General features: G+C 42.6%; 1 protein-coding gene across 6 annotated transcripts in view; it reads right to left on the bottom strand.

Moving 5' to 3' along the window:
• Window positions 1–543: 543 nt before the first annotated feature.
• Window positions 544–25,705, bottom strand: part of Aplf (aprataxin and PNKP like factor) — a 59,088-nt gene continuing 33,926 nt past the window's right edge. For 3 of the 6 annotated variants that reach the window (XM_060383700.1, XM_060383701.1, XM_060383702.1), the window contains 4 exons: window positions 18,995–19,350; window positions 15,424–15,549; window positions 10,363–10,409; window positions 544–4,085 (listed from right to left, as the gene is read on the bottom strand). In XM_060383700.1, coding sequence (XP_060239683.1) covers window positions 3,883–4,085; window positions 10,363–10,409; window positions 15,424–15,549; window positions 18,995–19,350 — 732 coding nt within the window. In that variant the 3' untranslated portion in view covers window positions 544–3,882. The other 3 variants (XR_009591871.1, XR_009591870.1, XM_060383703.1) reach the window with 3 other exon arrangements.

The raw sequence follows: 25,705 nt of genomic DNA on the forward strand, positions 1-25,705 counted from the left end.
ACGAAGGACAGGGTTATTTCTCTCATCCTCTAGGGGTTTGTTCCTGCAGGGTTCCACAGATATGATTCTCCACTTCATATATGCACTCTCTAGTTATAGGGAGCTGGTCCCAGGAGAAGCTGAACTCACACCGATGGAGTTTAAGATGTTAAGATTCATATGGGATGCTGATGAAACCCTCAAACTTGTGGTTTGATTTCAAAGAGTATTTGCTACTGCTCCATCTTTGTCATGAAAATGCGTGTCTCACACACTAATCCTAAGTTGTGGCATCATTTTCCTGAGATGCTTGGTCCTTACCGATGGGGCTGAGCTGCTCACTGGTGACCCCATAAGAGGCTCACTCTGTCTGTCCTCTGCCCCCTTCACCAGCAAGTCATCCTTGATGCCAGCCTGCAGTGTGAAGATCTGTTCTTCTGGCTCTAGTGCTGGTGCTCGTCGGAGAAATTCTAACCCACAGGTCTGTGCTGAAGCCAGCACTTGCACTTCACAAGATTTCCAGGAGGAATTCTAAAGCACAACCAAGTTACTCTAATGCACAACCAAGTTGAAAGTTGTTTTTAATAAATGTAAATTAAAATATGTACATAATAACAGTTAAAGAAATAGAAGCCATAAATTTGAGAGAGGAGGGTACATGGGCTTGGGGGGGGGAGGGAGAAGGGGAAATCATTACATTAGATACTTCTCTGTTGCTGTGATTGAAAACCTCATGACCAAGGCAACTTACGGAAGGAAAGGTTTATTTTGGCTTTCAGTTCCAGAGGCTTAAGGGTCCATTGCTACTGTGGGTAGGGAGCACAGGAGCAGGCAGACAGGCAGAGCATGGGAGCAGCAACTGAGAGCTCATGAACAGGAAACAGAAGGTACCCTGGGGATGGCAGGAGGCTTTTAAAACCCTCCCAAAGCCCATGCCCAGCAGCACATCTCCTCCAACAAGACCACACCTCCTAATCCTTCCCAAACAGTTCCATCGACTAGGGACCATTCTAATATATGAGTCTATGGGGGCCATTCTCGTTCAAACTACCACAATGATGTGATTACATTTTAATTTTAAAAGAAAAAAAATTAAATTTAAATTAAATGCTAACTACAGCGAAAATATTCCCTGACAATCATATCTTTTAAGATCCTCCTACAAGTCCCTGTGTTCTCATTGTCACAATGCAACAAAAACAAACATCCCATGATCCAGGCTGAGACACAGTTTAAACTCACTGAACACTGTGCTACACAGTATGGTTCTTAACTGATGTTTAGGACAATTAATTTTTAAAAACAAGGTTTTAAGCTGGACATGGTGGTGCACACCTTTAATCCCAGCACTTGGGAAGCAGGGGCATGTGCACCTCTGTGAGTTCAAGGCCAACCTGGTCTACATAGTGAGTTCCAAGACAGCCAGGGTTACATCGAAAGACTGTCTCAAAAACAGATCAAAATAATTTGAAACAAAATTTCAAATATTGTTTTTGAGATGGGGGTGTATGTCTCAGCGTGGGACCCAGGATTCAGTTCCCAGCACTGCAGAAGTCAGTGTGATGGGACATGCCTACAGTCCCAGTACTCATGACATAGAGGGAAAAATCCTGCATTTGAGCCCATTCTCAGCTTCGTAGAGTTACAGGCCAACTCTAAGACTGTCTCAAAAACTAATTCACCTCTTCAACTTGTGTCCTCATTCACTTTTGTTTATTTGCATTGTGCAACTATCACCCCTAATTTTAGAGTATTTATATTTTTCAAAAAGTAACTTTATACCCACCAGCAGCGTCCCTCCCCACCTCCCCAGGCCCCTAACAATCTGGGTTCTGTCTCCCTGGACTCGCCCATTTTAGACATCTTACAGAAATAAGTTCACCTAACAGGTAGCTTGGCCTAGCTTCTCCCAGCATGTTTTCCAGGCTTACCCTGCGGCACGTATTAGTCCCTCACTTCTTGTTGCGGCCAAATATCCCACAATACAGTACTGCACTGTTTATTCGTTCATTGGTCAACGGGCACTTGGTGTATCTAATGTTTATCTACAAAGAAAAGCGCTTTGTGTTTCTGCAAAAGACATGGTTTCCACTTCTTTGGTATATACTTAGCAAATGTGTTAAAAACCCTTTAAAGATTTATCCAGTGCAGGATGGAAATAAATTCAAAGATTTTATTCACGGGCTTGTCAACCCCTCAAGAAGAAAGAGACAAGAGAAAGTGTGAGTGTTAATCCCGGTTTGTCAACTTGATTGGATCAAGGTCTAGCTAAGACTTCCTTTCGCAACGGGCAGGGCCGTGAGAGTGTTTCCCAGCAGGACTAGCTAGGGGAGGGGAGGAGACCCTCCCCCTCAGGGGCTGCTATGGAAGGTGCAGATCTAAAGCTGCAGGGAAGCAATGCTGCTTCTGCCGCCGCCTTTATTCCCTGTTGCCGAGCATGCGCCCACCCTGCCTCTGTCATGGCCGAGCATGCGCCCACCCTGCCTCTGTCATGGCCGAGCATGTGCCCACCCTGCCTCTGTCACATTTTGCCAAGGATGGCAGTCTTCCTTCTTTGTCTTCCAACGTGCAACAAGGACCAGCAGCTCTCTGGAAGCCTCTAGGCCACCAGCACCAGACTGGGACTGCTGAGGGCTTCATGCAGCCTCAGGCCCTGGGCAGCTTCGGGATTTCTGCCTCTCCAGGGTGAAGACAGTCATACAGACTACCTAGCCCTCGCCATGTCAGTGAACCTATAACATATGTCTTATCAGTTCTATTCTTTTAAAGACCTAACATAGAAGGGAAAAAGAAATTTGCAAATAAGTCAAAGTAACTAACTGATAACAATATAGAGAAATATTTATTTTGCCTTTCTTCTTACATGGAGAGATTCATAAATACTAAGAAAGCATACTCAACACCGTTAGGTCTGAGACGCACATTTCTTTCCTCTTAAGAATTAAAAATGGCAGGCGCTCGGGCTTGCTGCCTCATGATGCGGTGCACCCCAGCTGTGTGTGCACACTCCACTCATAGTGAAAACTCTAAGCTGTGTGAACCAACAGTTCCTGAGTCTGGCTCAAGGACAGGGGTGCAGAGACGTAGCGCTCCCCGGAGTAGAGGCATCCTCAGAGGTCACAACCTTAACTGTGGCCAAGAACTTGCCCCTCTGGCCACACTGAGGAGACCCTCTGAGAAAACCGTGGCTAGGAGCTTCTCTGCATCCTCAGTATAAAGTACACAGTGCAAGTGAAGTAATCCGGAGACACATGAGGGACAGCAACTGATGTGCTCTGGGGTTTTCTTTCTTACACGCTCAGTACAATGCTGTAGTTGTTGGATGTGCAAAACATATTCCTTGCAAGGTGAGCGCCGAGTCCCTATAGGTTAACATGATCGTTTTCAACACCTATTTGTTAATCATTTCTGCAGGCTTCAAAGGACGAAAGCCATAAATGAAATCACAAAGCCACATCTAACGCATTAGAAGAGTAAGACACTGTGGCAGCCGCCCTGCCTTTTTGTGCAAGGGTAGCTCTGTGCGGGAGTCTGTAGGCAGCCGTGTAGGCTCTGCTCTCCCACTGTTCTGTAAGCACCTGGCTAGGCTTGCACAGTGACTATAGGACAGAAGATCAAAGGTCCGTACAACCTATGGCTTTTTATTAGCAGTATATAAAGTATCTGAAAAAAATCAGTCCCTGCCTAACCTCTGTACCTGCTTCCACTGACAGATGCATTAATGAGGCACCAAAACAGGCAATAACATACATTCCACCTATTTCACCGAAGGCTGGTGTTTCAATGTTGCAAGTGCAAAGAACTATCAAAAGAAGAAAATTATTATTTTCAGTTTCCTATTCAGTTTCTGGATGTTTCCCATAGAGAAAAAGCAAATGTGAGTTTTATATTATTGTAGAAAAGTTACTTTTTCCTTCTCATAAACCTTTTTGCTTCTTTCAAAAGTTCTTCCACATCTTCCTTCTCATCATCCTTTTCTGGTTGCCAGTCTGAATCTTCGTCTGTCGGCTCATACTCCTCCTCGTCGTCCTCATCGTCTGGAAGGCTGTCGTTCAGGTCATTCTCAGTGGGAACATCATCACTGTCTTCATCTACAGCAATTCTGACTGAAAAAAAAAAAAAAAAACAATTTTGGCAAACAACGTAACAATCTCTACTCAACCTGGGGTTACGGCTGTCTCTTTTAAAATGTCTACCTGCAGCAAGAATTAATATACAGCTTACTTCTCTAAGTTTTCAGAACAGGCCCTAAGGTGATCATTTGTTTCTTTTATTCTAACTCTCCACACTGTGAGGTCCCTGTGACTAGCCTGGCCTGTGAGAATCAAATCGACGGCCCCCAATAACACCATGCCACCCGGTATTCCCAGTGGGAGAAAAATGCTTCATCCCAGCTAGGCTCTGTCTCTTAGGACATGACAGACAGGGTTGTTCTCCCATCCACACTGAGCTGGCCTAAGTTAAAAGTGGTGGCAGATGCTTGGAAAGCACACATTTAAGAACCAAGTGGGAAGCGTCTCCTCTGGAAATCTCAGGAGCAGAGAGTAACCCTGGGCAGCAGGTGCACAAAGAAAGGCCGTCAAGTCTGGAGACACACGTGACATAAGCGCAGGGCTTACCCCAGCTACTGAGGGACTGAGTCCTGTCATCAGAAGCATCTTAGTTTCTTTCTCCTTCATGTTTCATATTCAAAAATGTGTGTTCCCTTAATAGGAAGCCTAGAGTCTGATGATTCTGAATTTCCTAAGCTGGTGCTTTACTGCCGTTCTGAATGAAGAAACATCACTGTGTTACAGGGCCGACTGCTCTGAGGTTCAGCTCTCACTGTTAACAGCAAGAACGTGTGCCCCAAGACACTTCATTTTCCCTCTAGAGTCGCAGTTTTGCTGTGTAGCCTGGTATGGCCTCAAAACTATGATTCTTCTGCTTTTGTCTCCAGAGTACTCAGGTCACAGACATAGCTGGACATGTGTTAACATAGTTTTAAATGCTGCTATTTATTTATTTACTTATTGTTTGTGTGTGTGAAATGACAATTTGTGGGAGCTGGTGTTCCCCCTCTCCCTTTCAGCGCCTCTCTCTCATCAGGCCTGGCAGCAAGTACCTTACCATCTGAGCCATCTAGCTGATCCTGACAAGTGACAATCTTTGTGGAACCAATGAAGAGACTCTCCTACAGTAAACTCAGTTAAAGTATTAAATAGAGCAAACGCCATTTAGATTGCAGTCTCCTTCCTTTGTTTTCAGTGTTAGCAGGTTCTGAAGGTGTTTTTAGAAATGTCTGTTTCTGGCCTTTCAGTGTAACTGGACCTCAGAAATGTAACACATAAGCTAGGAATAGGCTGTCTCTACCATAAAAATAAATGTTTGCATGAAAAGAGAATTTAGAGAACAGTTAAAGGCAAGGTAAGAAGCCCTCTGCTGCACATGTTATTCAAGATGAAACCGTGTATCTCGGTTTAGAACGATGAACGAGGAAAGTTTCCACACACTCGGGACAACACTCCCTACTTGAAAACTGTAGAGAAACTTTCTGACACAAGGGCACTTCTTGGTTGGAGAACGGGAGAACTTGGTCCTGCGTCAACCCAAGACTCCCAAGGCCAGGCCTGGTGCAGACCATGCCCCGCCAGCGAGAAGCTCATGATGCAGAGTGCCAGGGACCCAGAAGCAGCTGTTCTGCCTTCAAAATCAGCAACAAAACGGTTTCCTAGCTGTGACTCCCAGCGGATGCGCTCAGAATTCAATAGCATAATATTTGTAAACAAACAAACTTTTTATATTTTTATAGCTGTTTTGTAAATTTCACATAATGCACCTCAATCTCACTCATCTCCCTGTCCCTTGCAATCTTCTTCCCCCCCCCCCAAAAAAAAAAGAGGCAAGGACTGACAGAACACCGCAGAAATGACCCCCACTCAGCACCACCAGCCCCAGGTCACCGAGACGAGGAACTAAGTGGTAGAGAGATGGAAGAGAAAGAGACGCAGAACAGCATGGGCACAATGAAGAGACCGGAAGGTAGTGAGGAACAGCCTGATGTGGCAGCTGCGATGCCACCCGAGGTGAGACATGGCCCACACTGCCGCCGTCGTGGGCCATGTCTCACCGTGGAAACTGCGGCGTGTCACAGTGTGTCAGACAGTATTCCCTTTTGCCCGAACAGCTCTACTTGCAAATTTTCACTGCAGTGAGAACTGGTCTGGTTCGAGGCCTCTGGCTTCTGCCACACTATCAGTATGGTTTGTGAGAAACAGTAGTGATGTTAGTCCAGGTATCTGTGGTGTAAGAAGCAATGAAGAGTTCCCGAGTTTGCTTTCTGTTGCTCTGATAAACACCATAATGTGGGGAGGAAAGGGTTTACTGCATTTTACAGGTCACAGCCCATCACTGGGTGAAGTCAGGGCAGGAACTCAGGTAGAAGCAGAGGCAGGAACAAGCTGTTTCCTGGCTTGCTCTCTAGCTCACATTGAGCTGGCTTTATTATACAGCCCAGGCCCACATGTCTAGGGATGTTATCGCCCATAGTGGGCCAGACAGACCCTGCTACATCAACCAGCAATCAAGAGAACGCCCTTCAAACGTGCTAATTCCTCAATGGTGGCTTCCTCTTTCCTGGGAACTCTAAGTTTCTGTCAAGATGACAATAAAACTAACGAGGACAATGATGAACAAATGCTACTTTATCTAATGGAATTCAATTTAAAAAAAATCTATGAAGTAATCAAATTATCTCAAAGATCATCTGTAATTCTAAAAAGATCATTTTAAAGCCAAAACAGTCATTCATCAACATCTCTACCAATCAGTGAAGCAACAGGAACTGTAAAAATGAACTGTCAGCTTGACTGCTTGATGACAGAACAGGAGAAATAAGCTGTCATTCATTTTTACAAACTGATGAGAACACTTGACTGCCTTGATGGTGAAAAGTCCTTTCAGACAGTGTCAGGATACAGCCATGCTGGCCTTCTCCAACTCTGCAGAGGAAGCTGTGGCACCAGAATGACAGGTCTGGGGCGGGGACAGCTCAGCGCCAGTGCTCTTGCCTAGTACAAGGCCCTGGCTGAGTTTCCCAGGAGGATCTTTACAAACTGCTGCGGCACATGCTTCGCAGCACATTAATAGCTTAATTCTTCAGGTTTTGTCTTCCTTCTTCTTTCCTCTAAATATTATATGGTACAATATCTCTAGAGAAGATAAAATTACCATAGTTATGATAATATTTTTTTTTTACTAATGTTTCATTTTACAACCAAAGACTAGTTTGGGTTTTCGTTGTTGTTATTGAGTTTTGTTTTTATTTTGTTTTTGTTTTTAATGTACCAAGCACGTAGTAGGGTTGTACACTTGGAAAAGTAGCTTTAAACTTCCACTGCACGTCATCACCCCACTGCCTCAGGCTCTCTGACAAAGCACGCTCCTGCTCTCTCAGCTCTTCCCACCTAAGCCACAGCGTGAATCTCAGATAAGCCTCACGCCCTTCCTCAATTGCTTTCTTTCTAGATCTCTTAGGATTCAGTTTCTTGGAGAGAAGGGGCACTTTTCAACATGTGGACACACAAGCGACACAGTTTAGCATCTTCACAGCGGCTCTCGGGTCTTAGATAACATCTTCAGGTGCCTAGAAAGGTGCACACCACACCGTAAGAGGCTTGATAGAGCAACTCCAAAAGTCAGATGTGAAAAGTTGGCGATAACTGCTTTTAAATGCTGTCAAGAGGTAAGACAGCTAACAAAGTGTATGACAAAATTTTCCTGGCACTGATTTCTCTTGCATTCACTTCTTGTGCCAACGCTCTAGCACTCTGAAAATGTGTGGAAAGCTAGTAAGAGCTGATGTTAGGCAGACACAGAAGAAACGTGGCAGATGGCAGCAGAACAGTGCATAAGCAATGCAACCCCTTAGCTGCAACCTGTACAGAAACCCCATGGACTCAGCATTTCGGGGGGCTACAAATGAGAACTTAAATACTTAGGGTCTAGGGGAGTTGCTTCAAGGCTGAAGCTATGTATTATCTCGTGTGGCCACGAGTGCCCAACTCAAACACAACATGTTTAATTTTTTCAAAAAAGAAACAAAACCCGACATAATTCTTTCTCCTTGCTTTTGTCACGTGCAACATCATCTCCATTCTCCTGATCACCTGCACTGCAGTTCAAGGCCACCACTGTCTACTTTCCTTCACGCTGGCCCATTCCAACTGCTGGCACAAAAGTCCTATCTTACTAATTCTTTCAAGATCTTTTGGCTTTGGGGCACTTCTCATATCTCTGTGACCTTTCTCACACAGAAGACACTTGACACAGGAAAAAAATGAGTGTGTAAAGAAATTAATCTACACATATATGGGATTAGGATATGGGTAATGATGAATGTTAAACACTTGGGAGATGAGAAAATAACTGTCAGAATTCTGTCTTAGATATCTCTTAATTAGGAAATATGAGACCCTAACATTTAATCTAATTATTTATAGTATTCAGACCCATAAGGTTTACCGGAAGAGAAAATGTTCTGATTACATGAGCACACGGTGATTCCCAGGTCCGCAGAGTTGCTCTCTTCCTACAGCTGTGTTCTAAAATCTCCACTGGGCACCCAAACCACTCAGCACTCACACTCACACATCCGCCCCCCTACACACACACCCTCCCACCCATGCACACACACAGCATCAAGCTTAGTTTGTAGCTGGACACAGTTAAGAGATTAATAGCAATGATAACAAAATGGAATAAAACATCAGTAGCTAAACTTATGAATTACTTAAGGACTTCTCTATTTGCTGTCTTCACACAAATACTGACTGCAAGCAACTGAAACAGTAGAAAAGCAAAACCAAGGCTATCTGGTGAAATGGCAACCTAAATGGATATGCTTTTTTTGTTGCTATTAGAAAAACATGGCTTTCTGGTAGAAAAAAAAATTTTTTTCTTTAAATGTTCACTTCCAAAAATTAAAAAAATGAACTTCACTGTTCTAAAGTATATTCTTCATTTAGAAAATACTTCAATAAAATTCCAACAAACTTTAGCTAATTAGACTATTAGATATTTTAAACTATGCTATACGGTACATATTGACAGCTTTTGGGTAAATAGTTCTGTAATATTTCTATAAAGATACACAAATGTCCTTATATGGGATAATATATTGACATAATCTGCCAATAAAGTACAGTTAAATAAAATATTACATGATTACTGGAAAATCACTAAATGCACCCCAGTAAAGAAAGTTTGTCAAGTAACAACCTGTAGACCCTGCGAGCCAAGAGAAAGGGGTGCATTTACATCTGGAGTCCTCACACACTGGAGTGGGATAATAATAATGAGGTACTCTGTGGATTCCTCTCAGCATGAGGTCATTAGTTTGTCACAAGCTGGCTACCCATGCAGGTATCAGCAGTAGAAAGAAAGCACAGTCCTGACGGCATACACTTATTCTCTCTCCTCACAGGCAGGGCTGTTATTTGCTGAACTGGCCTTTGCATTGTATACCTGGCACAAAGAAGCTGAGCTTTATGGAAAAGAAAATTCTTAGAGAGTTCAAAACAGGTAAAACAAAGGTCAGTTGGACAGTTGGGTTTACACTCTAACAAGGATGCCATGATCCTGGTGGTACTGTAGAAAGTTCATGTGCTGGTTCAGAATAATCACCATTACAGTGAATGGTTCAAAGGGAAGAACAAGATCTAGGCTCCTTGAAGGAGGAAAATTATAGTTTCCTCTGAGAATCTTTATTCTTTCCTGAGATGTCAGCACTGATTCTACTGTTCCAGCTTAATCAGGATGGGAAAATTCCTCTAATTGAGAGAATCCTTGATGGAATAGCTCTCTAAGACAGAATGATGAAAGAACCTGAGGAGCACTGCTGACAGTAATAATGAGCAATATAAAACACACTATACAAAACCAGTCCCTGCCCTCAGGCTTTCCTGTTACAGAAGTCAGTGTGCTTATATCATTGCTCAGGCCAGTTTGGTACTCTGTTCTCAGGCACTTGAAAACAAAAGATGTCAAATAGATACAGGAAAATCATACGCTACTGGGCTACAATTTGGAAAAGCATTTGCTATATATAAGTTTATAATTCTTTCATTTATTTGGGACAGGAAATGGGTGTGCTGGCCAGGCTGGCCTCAGACTTGAGCCCCCCGCCTCCCGCCCAAATGTTGGGATTCCAGGTATGAGCTTAATACTCCGCTTCAGAAAGTTTATTTAAAAAAAAAATCTACTACAAACTCATTAAATAACCGAAGAGGAATAAATCAAATCAGCAACAGTAATTCACAAGGCAACAATATTTTCTAAATAACTGAGTTAATGGGAGAATCACTCAAAGGTTTCTTTTGAGTTTGCTGGAGTACAGTCACATACCTGGGCATGCACTGTGTCTATACTCCTTCTTGTGCTGGGGGTTCTTCCTGAAAAAGAAAAGAAAGCAAAAATAGGATGGAGTTCTCCAAGGGCTGAAAAGTGCTATGACAATAAAGGAGCATGCTCAGTAACCTGCAAATAAACTCAGGGCCCAGGAAGCATCTTGTGAAAGGATTTGTTCCTCTACTCCCTGCCCCTTCTTCCCTTCCTCCTCCTCCACTCCTCCTCCATGAGCATCGTCGTCATTGTCTATGGCAGGTCTTTTGCAATATTCCAGCTTCCCTTGAATTCCTTGGATGGTGGGATTACAGGCCTGTGCTACTCTGCCCAGCAGTGTTTGCTCTTTCTTTACAGTATTTTCAGTACAATATTTACAGTATTATAACCATGCCAGGGTTAGTGCTTTTGAACTCAATAAATGAAAAGTGGAGAGAGGGGGCAGAGGAATCAGTGACGTGGATTTAAGAGCTTCACAATAATCAGATGATTAAATCTTCCACTTATAAATTACAGCACCTGTTATTTTTTTTAATCAGCTAAGATCTGTACACTTTGTTAAAGTGTTCCCTAGTAAAATTATAATATTATAGTTTTACGTCTTTTCTCTTCTGTGCCTCTGATACTACTAAATAAGAGAAATAATTTCTAATTATGTGGAACTATCTGATTTATAAATAGTTGTTTCTTGGTTTTTAAGCATTACCTAATATTTTATATTTGCTCCAAGCATTTTTCCTTATTCCAGGCAATAGGAAGTCATTATAAAAACACAAGTTTAAATTAAGTAATAAGATTTAGAAAGATACAATGTCATTGTATAAGTTGTAAGAACATACTTTCTTGTCAGAATTAAAGCTAATTTTAAGAGTCACAACAGAAATCCCTGAATCTCTGTAACATTACCCACGAGAGTCTCTGTAATGTCAAAATCTCTGTGTGCTGTCCAGTGCGTTAGATAGTGACCACATGTGGAGAGGCCGAGTTTTTCATTTTATTTGATGTTTGTTAACTTAGTTAAATTATTGCTAACTTGACTAGCATATTGAACAACACAAACTTAAAAAAACAAACATGGTAGAGCTCCCTGCCTGCTCAAGAGCAACTTACAGTTGATTTTTAAAACTCCCACCATAAAACATCCTCTAGGACTCCTAAGGAAAGCGAAAACTCCACAGGTGGGAAGTCACTATTGAAGGGCAGGGAGAGAATGACACGGGAGCATCCGGTCAGAACCCTGGCCCCAGTGTCCCTGTCTGAGGAGGGCTAACAGCAGAGCCCACAGGCAGATGAAGCTGCAGCTTGGTGGGTGGAGAAGCGCTGTCATTTTCAGTTGCAGAATCAGACTTCTTTCTCGCTGCAGGCCAGGCCTGTGCAGGTGTCTGTGGCATTTCTAATGGTAATATCCTTTTCTTCACGACTTTTCCTGTGGGTGAGCACTGAACAGTGCAAGAGCTCAACTGCACAGCTAATTAGGGCCCTAACTCAACAGGCTGGAGGGCTGGAAAAGACAGTCTACATAAGATTGTGTTGGGGTAATTAACCTAAATCTGACCTCCTGCCGGAACGGAAACTTTAGGCTTGAGAAAAATGAACAAGACACCTGGCAAGTGCTTCAGGGAGCTGCAGACAGCCAAAGCTTCAGCAGCACCTTCTCTACTAGACACGCTGGTGTGCGTTACTGACTTGTGAACTCAGTTCCCCGTAAAAGGACAGTCCATGCAGGCATCAGGCAAGGAGGAACGGAAGTAGGGCATTAGCACCAAAGACCTTCATCTTTACTTTAGAAAAAACTGCTGGGCAGGTGAGGGCTTTATTAGTTCTTATTTTTAAAATTTCAAACCTACAAAAATGAAAGAATAGGCCACTGACAAATGTTCCTTTCTTTCTTCTCCTCCTCTCCCCTCCCCTCTTTCCCTTCCTTCCTGCTCTTTAGATCAAACCCAGGGACTTGAGCCTGCCAGACAAGTACTCTAACTACAACCCCAGCTATTAAGCTTTATTTTCTGTTGCAGGATATTTGATCCCATTGTGAACCCCGAGATTGTGAAAGGTAAAAACCTGTCTTTTGTTTGGTGTGGTTCAGCCCTAACACATGCCTTTAATCCAAGAACTTTCTGTTTATTGTAAACAGGTGATTATGGTGTGGCTCAACCAGCCCTAGCACAAGAGTCTTCTGTACACAGGATTTAATAAAGTTAACCCTAGGTCAAGAGGCAGAAGAAGAAATTAGCTGATAGGGATTAAGTAGTAAGAAAGGACTTTGAGTTGAAGGATATATAAGACATGGTGGAAAAGAAGAAAGGGCTCTTTATACTCTTTAGCTCTTTGGCTTTCAGCTTTTGGCTTTTTCCTCATGGGCTGTCAGGTGAGCTCAGCAGGCCTTTTCCTCCTGGGACATCAGCTGAGTTTTGGCCTGGGGCTTTCAGTTTTTAGCTTTTTCCTTCGGGACCTGAGCTGAGTAGGAAAGTTAGCTGGACGCTTTCTCTGCCTCTCTGAGCTAGCAGGTTTTCACTCCAGCATCTGGCTCCTATGTAATGGAAGTTTTGGTTTCTTTAAAAACTCAGTTATGTTATGTAAACATGTTTTTGGTTTAATACCAATCATGGGGTTTTAGTTTGTCCATAGCTGGTAACTGCCTCATGCAGGGGTGTGGTCTTTGCTACCTGGAGTTAGTTGAATTCTGAGGACTTTGAGAGGTATAAATATGACAGCCCAGAGGAAGAAGGCGTGGCAGCTTGGAGGAGGAGGATGGAGGACTGTTGCTGCTTTTGCTGGTTACCTGACCACTAAGACCAATATTGTCCCAAAAAGAATCCTATGGCCCTCCCCAGCCATAGGAAGTAAACAGACCCCAAATGAAGTAGCATTTAAACTAGCACCTACACTCCTCAGTCTTCATTGGTAAAGTTTAATGATTTGAGATTTTGTTTTTGTTGTTCTTAAAACAACAATTTTCTACATGGGTCATTGATTATTATCTGGAGCCACTGGAAACAAAAAAAAAAGTGCTTTTTTGTTTGTTTTTTGTTTTTTCCTTTTCTTGTGAACATATTTGTTTTAGGTATCAAGCATTTTTTTGGCATTTCCTCTTAATAGTCGAAGATTATTGAAACTTTAAATATGGTATTAGTTGTTTATTACTGGCGTGTCCTTTAAAATCTGGTTTAGAAATTTCAAGTAACTAAATGTTTGGCTTTAAACGCAAGCAAAGGAATTGATGCAAGAGCAGCTGAAGGCTGGTGGGCTGCGATGGGCAGGGCTGTAGCTTTCAAAGGAAGATGAACATCAGTGCCAGAAGACGGGGTGCAGTGACCAGCACTGGGGCTCCAGTCACTCCTGCATCTAGACACTTTCTCCCTCCTCTCTCTCCCTCCATGGAACTCGGAGGGTCTCTCTACTTGATGCCTCTGATGGAAAGCAGCTTCCCTTTCCTCTCCAACCTGGCTATCTTCACAGGGTTCTCTGCACTTACACCTCAATCTCCTTCACGGTAGCTTGATCAATGGTGCAGGTCAACACCCAGTGGTTCTGCACTGATTCTTCCAGTGGGTTCTTGAAGACAGGATAGCACAGGCACCCATGACTCTGAAAGCCACAAACTCAAACAGAAAACCTTTAGTGTCCCACCCAGGCCCCCAATCACTGGGGCATGATCCAGTGCCAAGAATTCAGCTTTCCTAGCACCTGCACACAGCGTGGCTCCGAGACCCATATCTGGTTAAATGAAATCCTCTAGGTACTGAGTCACCATGACCCAAAGATAGCATCATGATGACTAAGGAAAAACTAAAGAAGTCAGAAACAAGAAAGACTGCTCACTCGCAACTCTTACTCATTATAATGTGTGAAATCTCGGAGCAATAAGGCAAGAGAAAGAAATAAAAGAGATACAGAGAGGGAAGAAAGAAGTCAAGTTGTCTCTCTTTGTAAGTGATCCCCTCTTTAGAAGACCCTACAACTCTACCACAAGGCTTACAATGAAAAGTTTCAGCAAAGTAGCAGAACATAAAATCAACATCAAAACAGCACCTTTTCTACACCAAAAAGGAATTCAGGAAAACAACCCCACCCATGCAGACTTAAAAAGTACCTAAACATCACCACTGTGGAAAGGTGGACAGCTCTGATTTAAATCTATTTTTATGGCTTTTCCAGTGAGTTTCTTAAGTTTTTAAGACTAGAAAAATTAGACAGTATTAAGGAAAAAACACAAACATACAAATTAAGGGATTTAAAAAGTCTCCGGTAACAAAAAAAAAAAAAAAAACAGAATAAAACCAGTAAGAATGTAGAAAATCTGAAACACCATAATACATGATCAATCACCACAGAAACGAGCTTGCAGAATACACTCTTGAGTGTCCCTGGGATGTGCAATAAAAACAGGCCATTGCAACAGCTTCACAGTGGCCAGCAGATTCAACCAGTCATCTGTATTCAAAATTACCTAAAACACAAAACGGCTGTCTGAATTAAAGCTCTTTAGGTTTGGGATTACTTTCAAGTAAATTAAATTCCATTCACTCATTAAACAAGGTTTTAAAAACCAAGAATCCTTTCTGTCGATGTATTTATTATTCTTGCTGCCTGGATGGGAGACATTTCTGGTAAAGAAAGATTGTGATGGAGATGTCTACTCAGCCTGAAAAAGAGGCAGGCAGCAGTGTGAATGGAAAGGCAGAGGAAAGGCACTCATGCTCTTCACCCACTGAGTTCTGGGTGTCAGGAAGTGAGGTGAATTAGTGAGCACTGAGGAAGCAGACAGAAACAGGGATCATGTCCCCAACAGACTGATGTATCAAACCTCAGAGTCGTCACACTCTGTATGAATTGGGATGTCTTACAAATTAGACCAATTGCAGTTTAGATAGAAATATAGAAAAACTTTGGGTACTTAAAAGATTAATAATAATTTACAATTATCTGAAAGGAAATCTGTGTTCTGCCTAAGTTTAATGAAAACTATGCTACAGGCTTGAGCCAGGGAGCTGATCAAGCCGGTCGGTTTCACCCGACTAAGAAGCATTTAGAGCGTGCGGCCTCATGGCTCATCTTCCTTACCTGTAACAAGCTGTCCCGTAGGGACACTCAGGCCTGTTATCCGTCGCACCTTCATCTGTGACTTGTCCATCTCCATAATCACTATCACCAGGGTGGCTGAAGTGTTGAAAATGGAGAGGATTCTTTCTGTGAGGGTGATAAACACACTGTCAGAAAAAAAAAAAAAAAAAAAAAAAAAAAAACACAGCAGAGGTTGTGCACTTGCAGTGGCTGTAGACTGAAACCAACCAACACCTGATTATTCCAAAAGCAACAACAACAACAACAAATGCCAGTGCTGATGACATAATAAACACAGATGGCATCCCCATGCCATGTGCTCACCAACTTGATATCTAGCTGTTGGAAAACGGTCGGTGTTTGTGAGAACGAACACTCCAAGAGAGCAAGACAACAGTCTTGTGACTTCGGTTCAGAATGTGTTTCTGTGCCCCTCTTGGGTGTAGCAAAGAGGCATTGAGTTTACTTCAAATTACTCAGTATTGCTTGCTGCTGTTATTCACTTAAATGTTTAAACTATCCTTTGTGTGTCTCTATGAAAAAAACGTTTTTGCTGTGTGTGGCTTGTCCTTGTTATTGCACAGAGCTTGAACTCATGAGAGCTTTGACCCTCATAATATAAACTGTCTGAGGCTCTGAATAAAGTTGGCCATAGTATAAAACTTCACTCTGTTCATTCGCAGAATCCATTCTCCCAGATGCCATCACTTCTAGAGCACATCTAGTCAGCACAGGACTCAAGAAAACAATTTCTAGCGACATATGACAAGCAATGTGTATAAAAAGATAATCTGTAAACATTAAATTGTTCCTGTAGCTATAAAATACAAGCACCAATAGCCTTTAAAGATTTCTGTATCTTCGGCTAAGATAAAAGCATTACCAACATTCTAGAAAGACCCCGTGTTTCCTCTAGACATTAAACTCATTGCTACACAAAGTATACTTTCCTGTCTTCTAAAAGCATTTTTCAAACTCTTTGATTCTGGCTTCTCTTGTGTTCTTAGAACTTATTAGATGCTAGGTGATGGTGGCACACGCCTTTAATCCTAACACTTGGGAGGCAGAGGCAGGTGGACCTCTGAGTTTGAGGCCAGCCTGGTCTACAGAGTGAGTTCTAGGACACCCAGGACTTAAAAATAAATAAATAAAAGGAGGTAAAAGGAGCACAGAGAGCCAGGCATGGTAGCACACACTTGGAATCCCAGCACACAGCAGTCAGAGGCAGGACGATCTCTGTAAATTCAAGGCCAGCCTGGTCTACATAGCAAGTTCCAGGACAACTGGAACTATACTATATATAGGGAGACCATGTCTCAAAACACAAAAAGGACCATGAAGGACATCAGAAGAGAATAAATAAAAATAATATATAATAAAAGATACAGGAAAATATTATAGTAAAACCCACTAGTTTGTATATTAATTTTTAAAAATTAAAACACAAAGAAGAATGTAAATTTAGAAAATATAGACTTGGGATATTATCCATTTGAGAAAAGGAAGAGCTTAAAGCATTAACACTGAGGCTGAAGACAAGCTAGATTTTATGACTTTATAGATATGTATGTGTTGGGTATATGGGTGTATCTCAAACTCAATTTGCCACTCTTCCCCTTCTTTATAAACATTTCAATAAAAGTTACTTTTTCCTCTTTGTTACAAATACAAACATTTTGATTTAAACATTTTCAGGCATTCTTTCTTTCAAAATTAATGAAAAGTTAGTTACTGCCTGAAGCTAAGATTAAAACCAAAATATCATTATAAAGTATGGGTGGATGAGTTATTATGTGATAAAACATTTGGTCCTTTTAACAGGAGGAAATGACAATGCTGAATAGTGCTACCTACTGAATTGTGCCCTGCTCAAAACTCCTATGTTGGAAGTGCTAATTTCCAATATTCCTATGAGAGAGATAATTTAGGTTAAGTGAAGTCATAATGCTGAGGTCCTAATACAAAATTAGTTGCACCTTCCGAGGTGAGGAAGAGATACTAGAAGAAGCCACAGAGAGAAAAAGATACCAAGAAAGCAACCATCTTTGTGGCTGAAAATAAAAGGTGTCGGGCTAATTATGTTTATTATTAGCCCTATTATTATTGTGGCAGTATTGTTTAACCCACTATCACAATCAACAAAAGACACAGACAACTGCTAGATTTTATAATCGCCTTGTGACACCGTGGGCTGGGCAGTAATTCCACCTACTCTCTCTTATCTCCCAGCCCACATCTCATCCATCTGCTTTAATCACTCCTCTCTGGGCTACCTTCCATCCATAATCCCAAGATACTTGCTGGTATTCTTCATCTGGCTTGCTCCTCTCCACGCCATTTTCAGAGTCCTTCCTCCCGCCCCACATGGCTCGCTCTCCACCTAACCCATGGTAGCTTCCTCCTTCCTCCTCTCTTCCCATCTGTCTCCCAAGATCCTCTCTGTCCTCCAAGCCCTTGAACCTTAGTTCTGCCCACCTCACCTTTTCCTTGCCAAGGTGCCGGCTTTTTATTTGCCCACTAGGGAGACAAAGTGTACATGGTCATTTGGGGTGTAGGAACAAGCAGACCTCAGGAGAGAAAGCAATTCACATTATGACAGCACTAGACCAACCCCCAACAATCTGCAAGGCAAGAGAAAAGCCAGGCTTGCAGACTCTGGAACCTAGTATTTCGAATGTCCTGGCCTGAGAGAAGATGAACTTCTGTTACTAAAGAACACAGTCTATGGTATTTTGTATGGCTACGTTAGCCAGACAACATAAACATAGAACAGGACTTTTCAAAATCCAAAGTAATGTGCTGTAGAGTTTTACATTATATTCTAGGCGTAGGAACATTCCACAGGCAATATCATATATAAACATAAAACTCAGAACTGTTGGAAGTGAAAATATAGTTACTCTAATGCTAAAATGGCAATGTATTCTGAAGAGAGAGGATGAGAGTGAAATGAAGGTGGCGTGCCTATGCTGTGCACGCAGCACTGAGATGCACGGCAGAGAGCCTGACACGTGGGATGGCAAGCAATGGAAACAGACCAGTTAGCACCTGCTGCTATAAACCTTGGAGATTATGCCAGGTCCAAAACTAAGATTATAATTTGAATTCATGAAATATGAGTTCATGAAAATGTCATTTTCCTAATTTTCAAAGTAGAAAAAAGAAGTTCTATTTTATAGAAAAGTGTGACGGAAATACATAAATGCAATACCATGTCTAAACACAATCTAAAATTACCCTTGGCAGAGGAGTTACAATAACTATTTCCGAAAGCATCTCTTTAAGGTTAAGACCTTAAATGAGCAGGTACTTGAGTTGGGTGACTCAGTTAAGTCTGGGCCCCCAGTGCTGAGGTCCTTGCCTTAGTCAGCATGTCTACACATAAAGCATTTCATTCCCCCTTGCATCCTAAAAGCTTCCGGCAGGACTTACCAGGATGTACAGTGGGAACGTGCAACCCAGTAAAAATGCAGCAAAGCACCTACCCATAAGGCAACGGCTTCCTAGGCTTTACTACACAACAGTACAGAACTGCAGTGAAGTCATGGGCTGAAACGCAGGTCCACCTTACCTGTAACAGCTGGCCCCATACATGCAGGGCGTCCTCAGGACCCTGCTTTCTTCTGAACGGCCTACACCTGAATCAGCCGTGTCTGTGTGTGAAGCAGCAGGACTGGAGGGAGCAGAGCTGGACTCGGGATGGGATCCTTGAGACTCCGTGGGGAGTGACGTGCTCTGGACATGTGCATGACTTTCAGGACAGCTCACTGTCTCACCGTATTTGCTTGCTGTCGCTCTGGTAATACCTTTATTTTTAGACACCTCACCAAGGTCCTCGATTGGAATTGCACTGCTCAGTTCATTTGTCTTCACGATATCCACATCTGGGTTACTTAATGTGATTGAAGACAATGATTCTGGAACATCCTATAAAAGAAATCCAGAAAAGTCATCATTTAAAAAAAAATTAAATACCAGTTGGTGATGGTGCATGCACTTGGAAGACAGAGAAACCCTGACTCAAAACATTAAAACAACAACAACAACAACAACAACAAAAAGCAAACATTTCAGGGGTCTTTTCTGAGACTGATACTCCAACCAAGGACCATTCATAGATATAACCTAGAAACCCTGCACAGATGTAGCCCGTGGCAACTCAGTGTCCAAGTGGGTTCCCTAATAAGGGGAACAGGGACCATCTCTGACATGAACTCAGTGGCTGGCTCTTTGGCCGCCTCCCCCAGATGGGGGAGCAGCCTTGCCAGGCCACAGAGGAGGACAATGCAGCCAGTTCTGATAACACCTGATATGCTAGGGTCAGATGGAAGGGAAGGAGGACCTCCCCTATCCATGGACTTGGAAAGGGACATAGGAGAAAATGAGGGAGAGAGGGTGGGATTGGGAGGGGTGGCGGGAGGGGACTACAGCTGGGATACAAAGTGAATAAACTGTAATTAATATAAAAATAAAAATTTAATTAAAAAAGAAAAAAATGTAAAAAAAGCAAACATTTTTCTTAAAAAAGAAATATATAAATTAAAGTTTAAGAGAACAAAAATACAAGTTCCATGATATGAAGAAGCTTAAAACTTTAAGCTTCTCATTTTAAAGTTACTAACTATATCCATTTTCTATTTTTTGTTTAAAAACATCTTAGCAATTTGTAGTTCTTAAAATATCAATTTACAGCACTAATGAACCTTTATAAACTATGTCAGATATTTAGTAAAATATTTAGAAAACATACAAAAGAAACTTGAGAACATATTCTTTTTGCCATTTGTTTGGCTTTGTTTGGGGGGATTCTGTTTGTTTGTTTGTTCGTTTGTTTTTGAGATAGAGTCTTACTGTGTAACTTTCTTTGGCTGTCCTGTAACTCATTATATAGACCAGGCAGGCCTGGAACTCAGAGATCTGCCTGCCTCTGCCTCCCAGGTGCCAGGGCTGAAGGCGTGTGCTACCACCACCAGGCTACAAGAAGAGAACTCTATTTTGTTGTCACATAATCTCACTCAAAAATTCTTTTATGTCACTGTCCAACAACACTGACCTTCTAGTTTCTTAAAAGGGACTGTTATATTTATCTCTAGATCATGGAACTTTTCATTTGGTAGAATGACAAAGCTGGTTCACACCTACAGATCAATCTGTGTGAGGGTATGCTATCGCCAATTACAATAGGCAAGCAACTTCACTTTGAGGTGGTCTGATAAAGGTGTCAGGTTAGCCAATTAAGCCTAGAGAGCCGATGACCACCATCTTGTTAAGTGGATAAAATAGACAACTGCCTTCTAATATTGATCCTTACACCCAGATTACTGCAGCTCACTTCTCACCAAAGGGACTTCTTTTCTCAGACAACTACAACGGGTTAGAGTGCAGAGAATAAGTGACTGTAGAGAGTCCATCCTCAAGTGAGTTATCTACAACACAATCCCGACAGCCAAGACTCAAGGAGCACTGCGGAAGAGAGGGTAGGAAGAGTGTAAGAGCCAGAGCACTGAAAGGACTGCTGTGATACTGTCTTCAGTCATGGTTGCCTGCACAAGACTCGCAGAAGACCAGACCACTTACCCTCCTGGCACAGGTGGCTCCTGTCCAGCTCAGGAGGCTCTACCCCTAGCTGAGTAGCTCCAAGCAGTAGATGGTTTGCTGAGGGAGAGTCGGTTTTCTTCAGGCCTGAGCCCCCTGGTAGGCTGCCCACACCCTAGAGGTTAGCCCTTTACCTTTATCCAGGCAACACTAACTGGACCCAGCATGTTATTAAATAATATTTAATAATTATTAATAAATAATAATAACAAGGTAAGGAGAAGGAAGAGCTGGAGGAGGAAGAGGAGGATAGCATGAATTTGAGAGGACGTACAAGGGCATGCAGGAGGAGTTGGAGGGAGGAGGAAGTAGACATGATCAGTACTGTACTCAGATATAAAATCTCAAAAATTAAAAATGTTTACAAAAGAAGGTGCACTGAACCAAGGAGATTCTAATCACCACCGTATGCCTTTTTAATTTGTACTGGCCATCAGCATAAAGAGCAAGCCAGGTCTTAAAAAAAATGATCGTGTAAGGACTCCTCTTTCTGTGGAGTAGAAACATTGCTCACTTAAACACAAGTCTCCTTGATATCCACATCAGAGATATGGGGAGCACATACCAGGCACAGCAATGTTTACCCCAATTCTGAGTTAGGGCTCGGGTCTGTTGGCTGCCATCTGGCAAAAGCTGATGTTAGTATTAACAGACGGCTAATATTTCAAATTTAGCATATTATTCACATGACTTCCTTTGGACTAATTATTTAAACGTTTGAATATTTTTAAGAGAAACTGTAACTTCAAAACACTATTCACGCCGGCTAATCATACTCTGGAAGGACCGTGGGTCTCCTCACAGCTCTGCACCGCAGCGACAAGCAGGGAAAGCAGCTACTTGGCTATTTCTTGTAATTCACCTTGGATGATGGCATTTTTATGCTACATACCTCCAAGCCATGCACTCTACTTCCCTACCGCACCCCAGTCCATCCCCTTCCATTCAGGACCAACTGGCACAGGCCAACTGGAAGTCAGGGCTGGGAATGGAGAAGTCCTGATCGACCTGCCCACTTGACAGCTCTCTCACTTGACAGCTCTCCCTAGTCTCCTTCCCTCTACAAGTCATCTTCCGTCCTCAGAAGGGAAGCGAGAGTCGGAAGCTCTGTGTTCCCCTATGCCTTAAAGGGTCCCAGCTTCCAGGTATCTTTGTACAAAGCCTGGAGATGAAAGGGTGAATGGTTCTCATGCCTTTCAACAAGCCTAGGGGGAAGAGGTGTTTCTCACTGCTAGGGTTACTTCCAAATATAGGGTACTGTGGTTCTAGCATCCGGCCACAGAAGAAGTTTGAGGGAAAACAATCCCTTTCAACATCTTATCCAATTTATTTTAGAACAAAACAAACACACACACATTGAAAGGTGATTAAAAAAAAATTTGAATATATCCTGTCTATAAAATACAGTGGAGATGTTGAGCTCATAGTGGCATGACTAAGGATTGCTTTTAAGAGGTTGTTTTTTTTTTTTTTTGTTTGTTTGTTTGTTTAATGTATTTGTAGGGAGGTGATGCATGCATGCCCACACATGCACATGTAGAGGCCAGGGCAGGATGTCAAATGTCTTTCTCTCTTACTCTTCACACCATTGGCTCAAAACAGAATCTCTCTGGATCCAAAATCTGCCTTTTGGCTAGGCTGGCTGGCTGGAGAGCTCTCAGGACCTTCCCGTCCTTCCCTCAATGTTGGGATGACAGGCAGGTGAAGCTGCCCCTGGCTTTTCATGTGGGTGCTGAAGATGTGAATGTGGGTTTGCAGTGCTTTTGGAGTAAGCGCTCTTACCCGCCGAGGCGTCTTCCTAGCCCCTCGAAGTGTGTTTTTTTTTCCTTCTTTTTATTTTTTTTATCAGTTACATTTTATTAACTCTGTATCCCAGCCGCGTCCCCATCCCTCATTCCTTCCCAGTCCCTCCCTCCCTCCCTCATCTCCACCGTGCCCCTTTCCAAGTCCACTGATAGGGGGGACCCCCTCATCTGATCCTGTTTTATCAGGTATCTTCAGGACTGGCTGCAAAGCCCTCCTCTGTGGCCTAACAGGACTGCTCCTCCCTTCGGGGGTGGGGAGGCCAAAGAGCCAGTCACTGAGTTCCTGTTAGAAATAGTCCTTGTTCGCATCACTTTGGGAAACCAATTGGTTACTGAGCTACCACAGGCTACATCTGAGTGGAGGTTCTAAGTTATATCCATACATGGTCCTTGGTTGAATGTCAGTCTCAGAAAAGACCCTGTGCCCAGATATATTTGGTCCTTGTGGAGCTCCTATCCTTTCCCCATCAGACTAACTCCCCTTCTTTCTTATGATTCCCTGTACTCTGCCGAAGGTTTGGTCATGAGTCTTTGCCAAAGTGTGTTTTTAACTGAAGAACAGTATCGTCTTACAATGGCGTTTAACGTTTTAAGTCTTATCTCACACCACCCCCTATTTTTGTAGCAGATAATGACTATTACAGAGATTCACAATGAGTCAAATGCAGAGAACAAGTGACAGTGGGTTTCCCAAACCCAACTTCTATACCTGAGGCTCAGGGTAAGTCATGGCAGAGGGGGCAGAAAGATTTAAGAGCCAGAGGAGCACAATGCCTGCCATGTGAGAGTGGACACGACACTGAGGCTGCACCCACCAAAACTCAACACTACAGTTGGCTAACTGAGACCTGCATGATAAGAACACCATTTGGCATACCAACATAGCATAGAAAATTTAACAAGACCTCACCCCTAGATGAAGAGCTACAGGCAATCAATTGCTGCTGAGGGGGAGAATCCGTTTTCTCCAGGATGAGTCCTCTGACAGGTCATCCAGTCCCGAGGGCTTAAACACATGTACATGTAAGCAACCCTAAATGTAAGTTGTGTGTGCATGTTTAATTATTACTAACAATAACAATTAAGTGGGAGTGGGGGGGGAAAGGATGGGAAATGATGTAATTATTCAAGCATGACACCCTCAAAATATTTAAATTAAAAAATTTCTCATAAGCCAAGTATAGTCGCACATACCTGTCACCAAAGTACTTGGGAGGTTGTGGCAGAAGGCTAAAGTTATGAGATAAGTTGAGTTCTACAGAAAGACCATGTTGAAAACAAATGCAGCATCTTTATATATGCATAACTGCACAAATCCAGGTGCCTTTGTAATGCTACAAAAATCAGTACAAACATGGGACTGAGGAATGAGTCAAATGAGAATGTTCATTTCTAATAAATATGCTTCTTGACACTCTATTTTGACAAGGAGAGTGCGTCATTCTGTTACTTAAAATGAAAACACAGAGAGAATGAAGTGCACAATATCACGCATCACCGTCCACCTCTGTATCCTCAAAATGAAGAAGAATCTGCTTTATTAAAAACTAAACTTTAGCTCCTCACAAGGAGCACGCGTGACACGCTGACTTAGAAAAGAAACATTAAAACCACAAATGCCAATGCTATAAATTAAGAGATTTCAAATAAGAGAGACAGCTGGCCATGGCAGCACACGCCTTTAAATAATCCCACCACTTGAGATGTAGAAGCAGGCGGATCTCTGTGGGTTTGAGGCTAGCCTTGTCTACAGAGCAAGTTCCAAGACCTAAGATCTAAGGCCTAAGACGCCAACCCCCCTACACACAAAAAAAGTCAAATAAGAGACACAAAAGCTGGAAATCATAATGCTCTTTATGGAACTCCATGCAATATTAATATATAACAGAGTTGGCATTCAAGAATTTAACATTCTTGGTTTCAATTATTTATAAATGATCCCAAAATCCATTACACACTGTAATTTTAAGTTTGCTGATCCATAAATTTGAACTGGGCCAATTCCAAAGCTCATGGGCTTGAGCAAAACACTGACCTGGTAGGGAAGGGAACAGGAGAAATGGAAGGTGCGGTTACAGCAAGTAGAAGAAGGAGAACTTCAGATTTGTTAAACATCTACAGCTGCTTGACTCAGATCTGATGGACATATGAGGACTAAGCACGGAGACTAGAGTCATAAAGTGATAAAGCTCACCTACAAGGTAAAATACATGTCTGAGACTTCAGCGCTCACTAGGGCTAGTGGTCCTTTGAGGAGATCAGAGTGTGCTCTTATGACCAGTAAATAGTTTATCAACCTGTCTATGAAGCACTCTCCTCTCCCTCAGCCACCTGACGTTTCAATGCACTGCAAGGATGAAGACCTTCCCTCCGACATAAATTCAACAAGGTGATCTGTTGTCTCCAAGCTGCTCATGGCAGGAATGTCCGGGCTGCTAAGTTGCCTAAAGGTCGCATATCAACTCCATTAACATTCCCAGGAGAAGAGCAGAAAACTCCTAGCCTCAGACACAAGCCTCACACTGACAGTTCAAATACTACCTAAATATTTCTCCCTGGGAAGTCTCTGGGAAACTGGAGACATCACAGCTGATTCCCACCTCTCTCTCTACCGTATTTCCTCCCAACACGTTATGTATCCATCCCAGCTGTGAACCTGGAACATGTTTTACGCTTCTTCCTTTCTCCAGACTCAGTGTTCAGACATCAAGCACTGAAGTTTTACTTCATAGATGCTTTTTCATTCATGATGCCTCACCTTCCCCAGGTGGCTCAAAGTCTCTGCATTTCTTCATCCTCTCACTATGACCGTAATTTTCCATCCCTATCTCAGAAATTTTACTTTGCCCCTTCCAATCTCCCTCTAGAGAGCTAAAAGGATC

Source organism: Meriones unguiculatus, chromosome 5 (assembly GCF_030254825.1).
Source record: "Meriones unguiculatus strain TT.TT164.6M chromosome 5, Bangor_MerUng_6.1, whole genome shotgun sequence".
In the NCBI taxonomy this organism is placed as follows: domain Eukaryota; kingdom Metazoa; phylum Chordata; class Mammalia; order Rodentia; family Muridae; genus Meriones; species Meriones unguiculatus.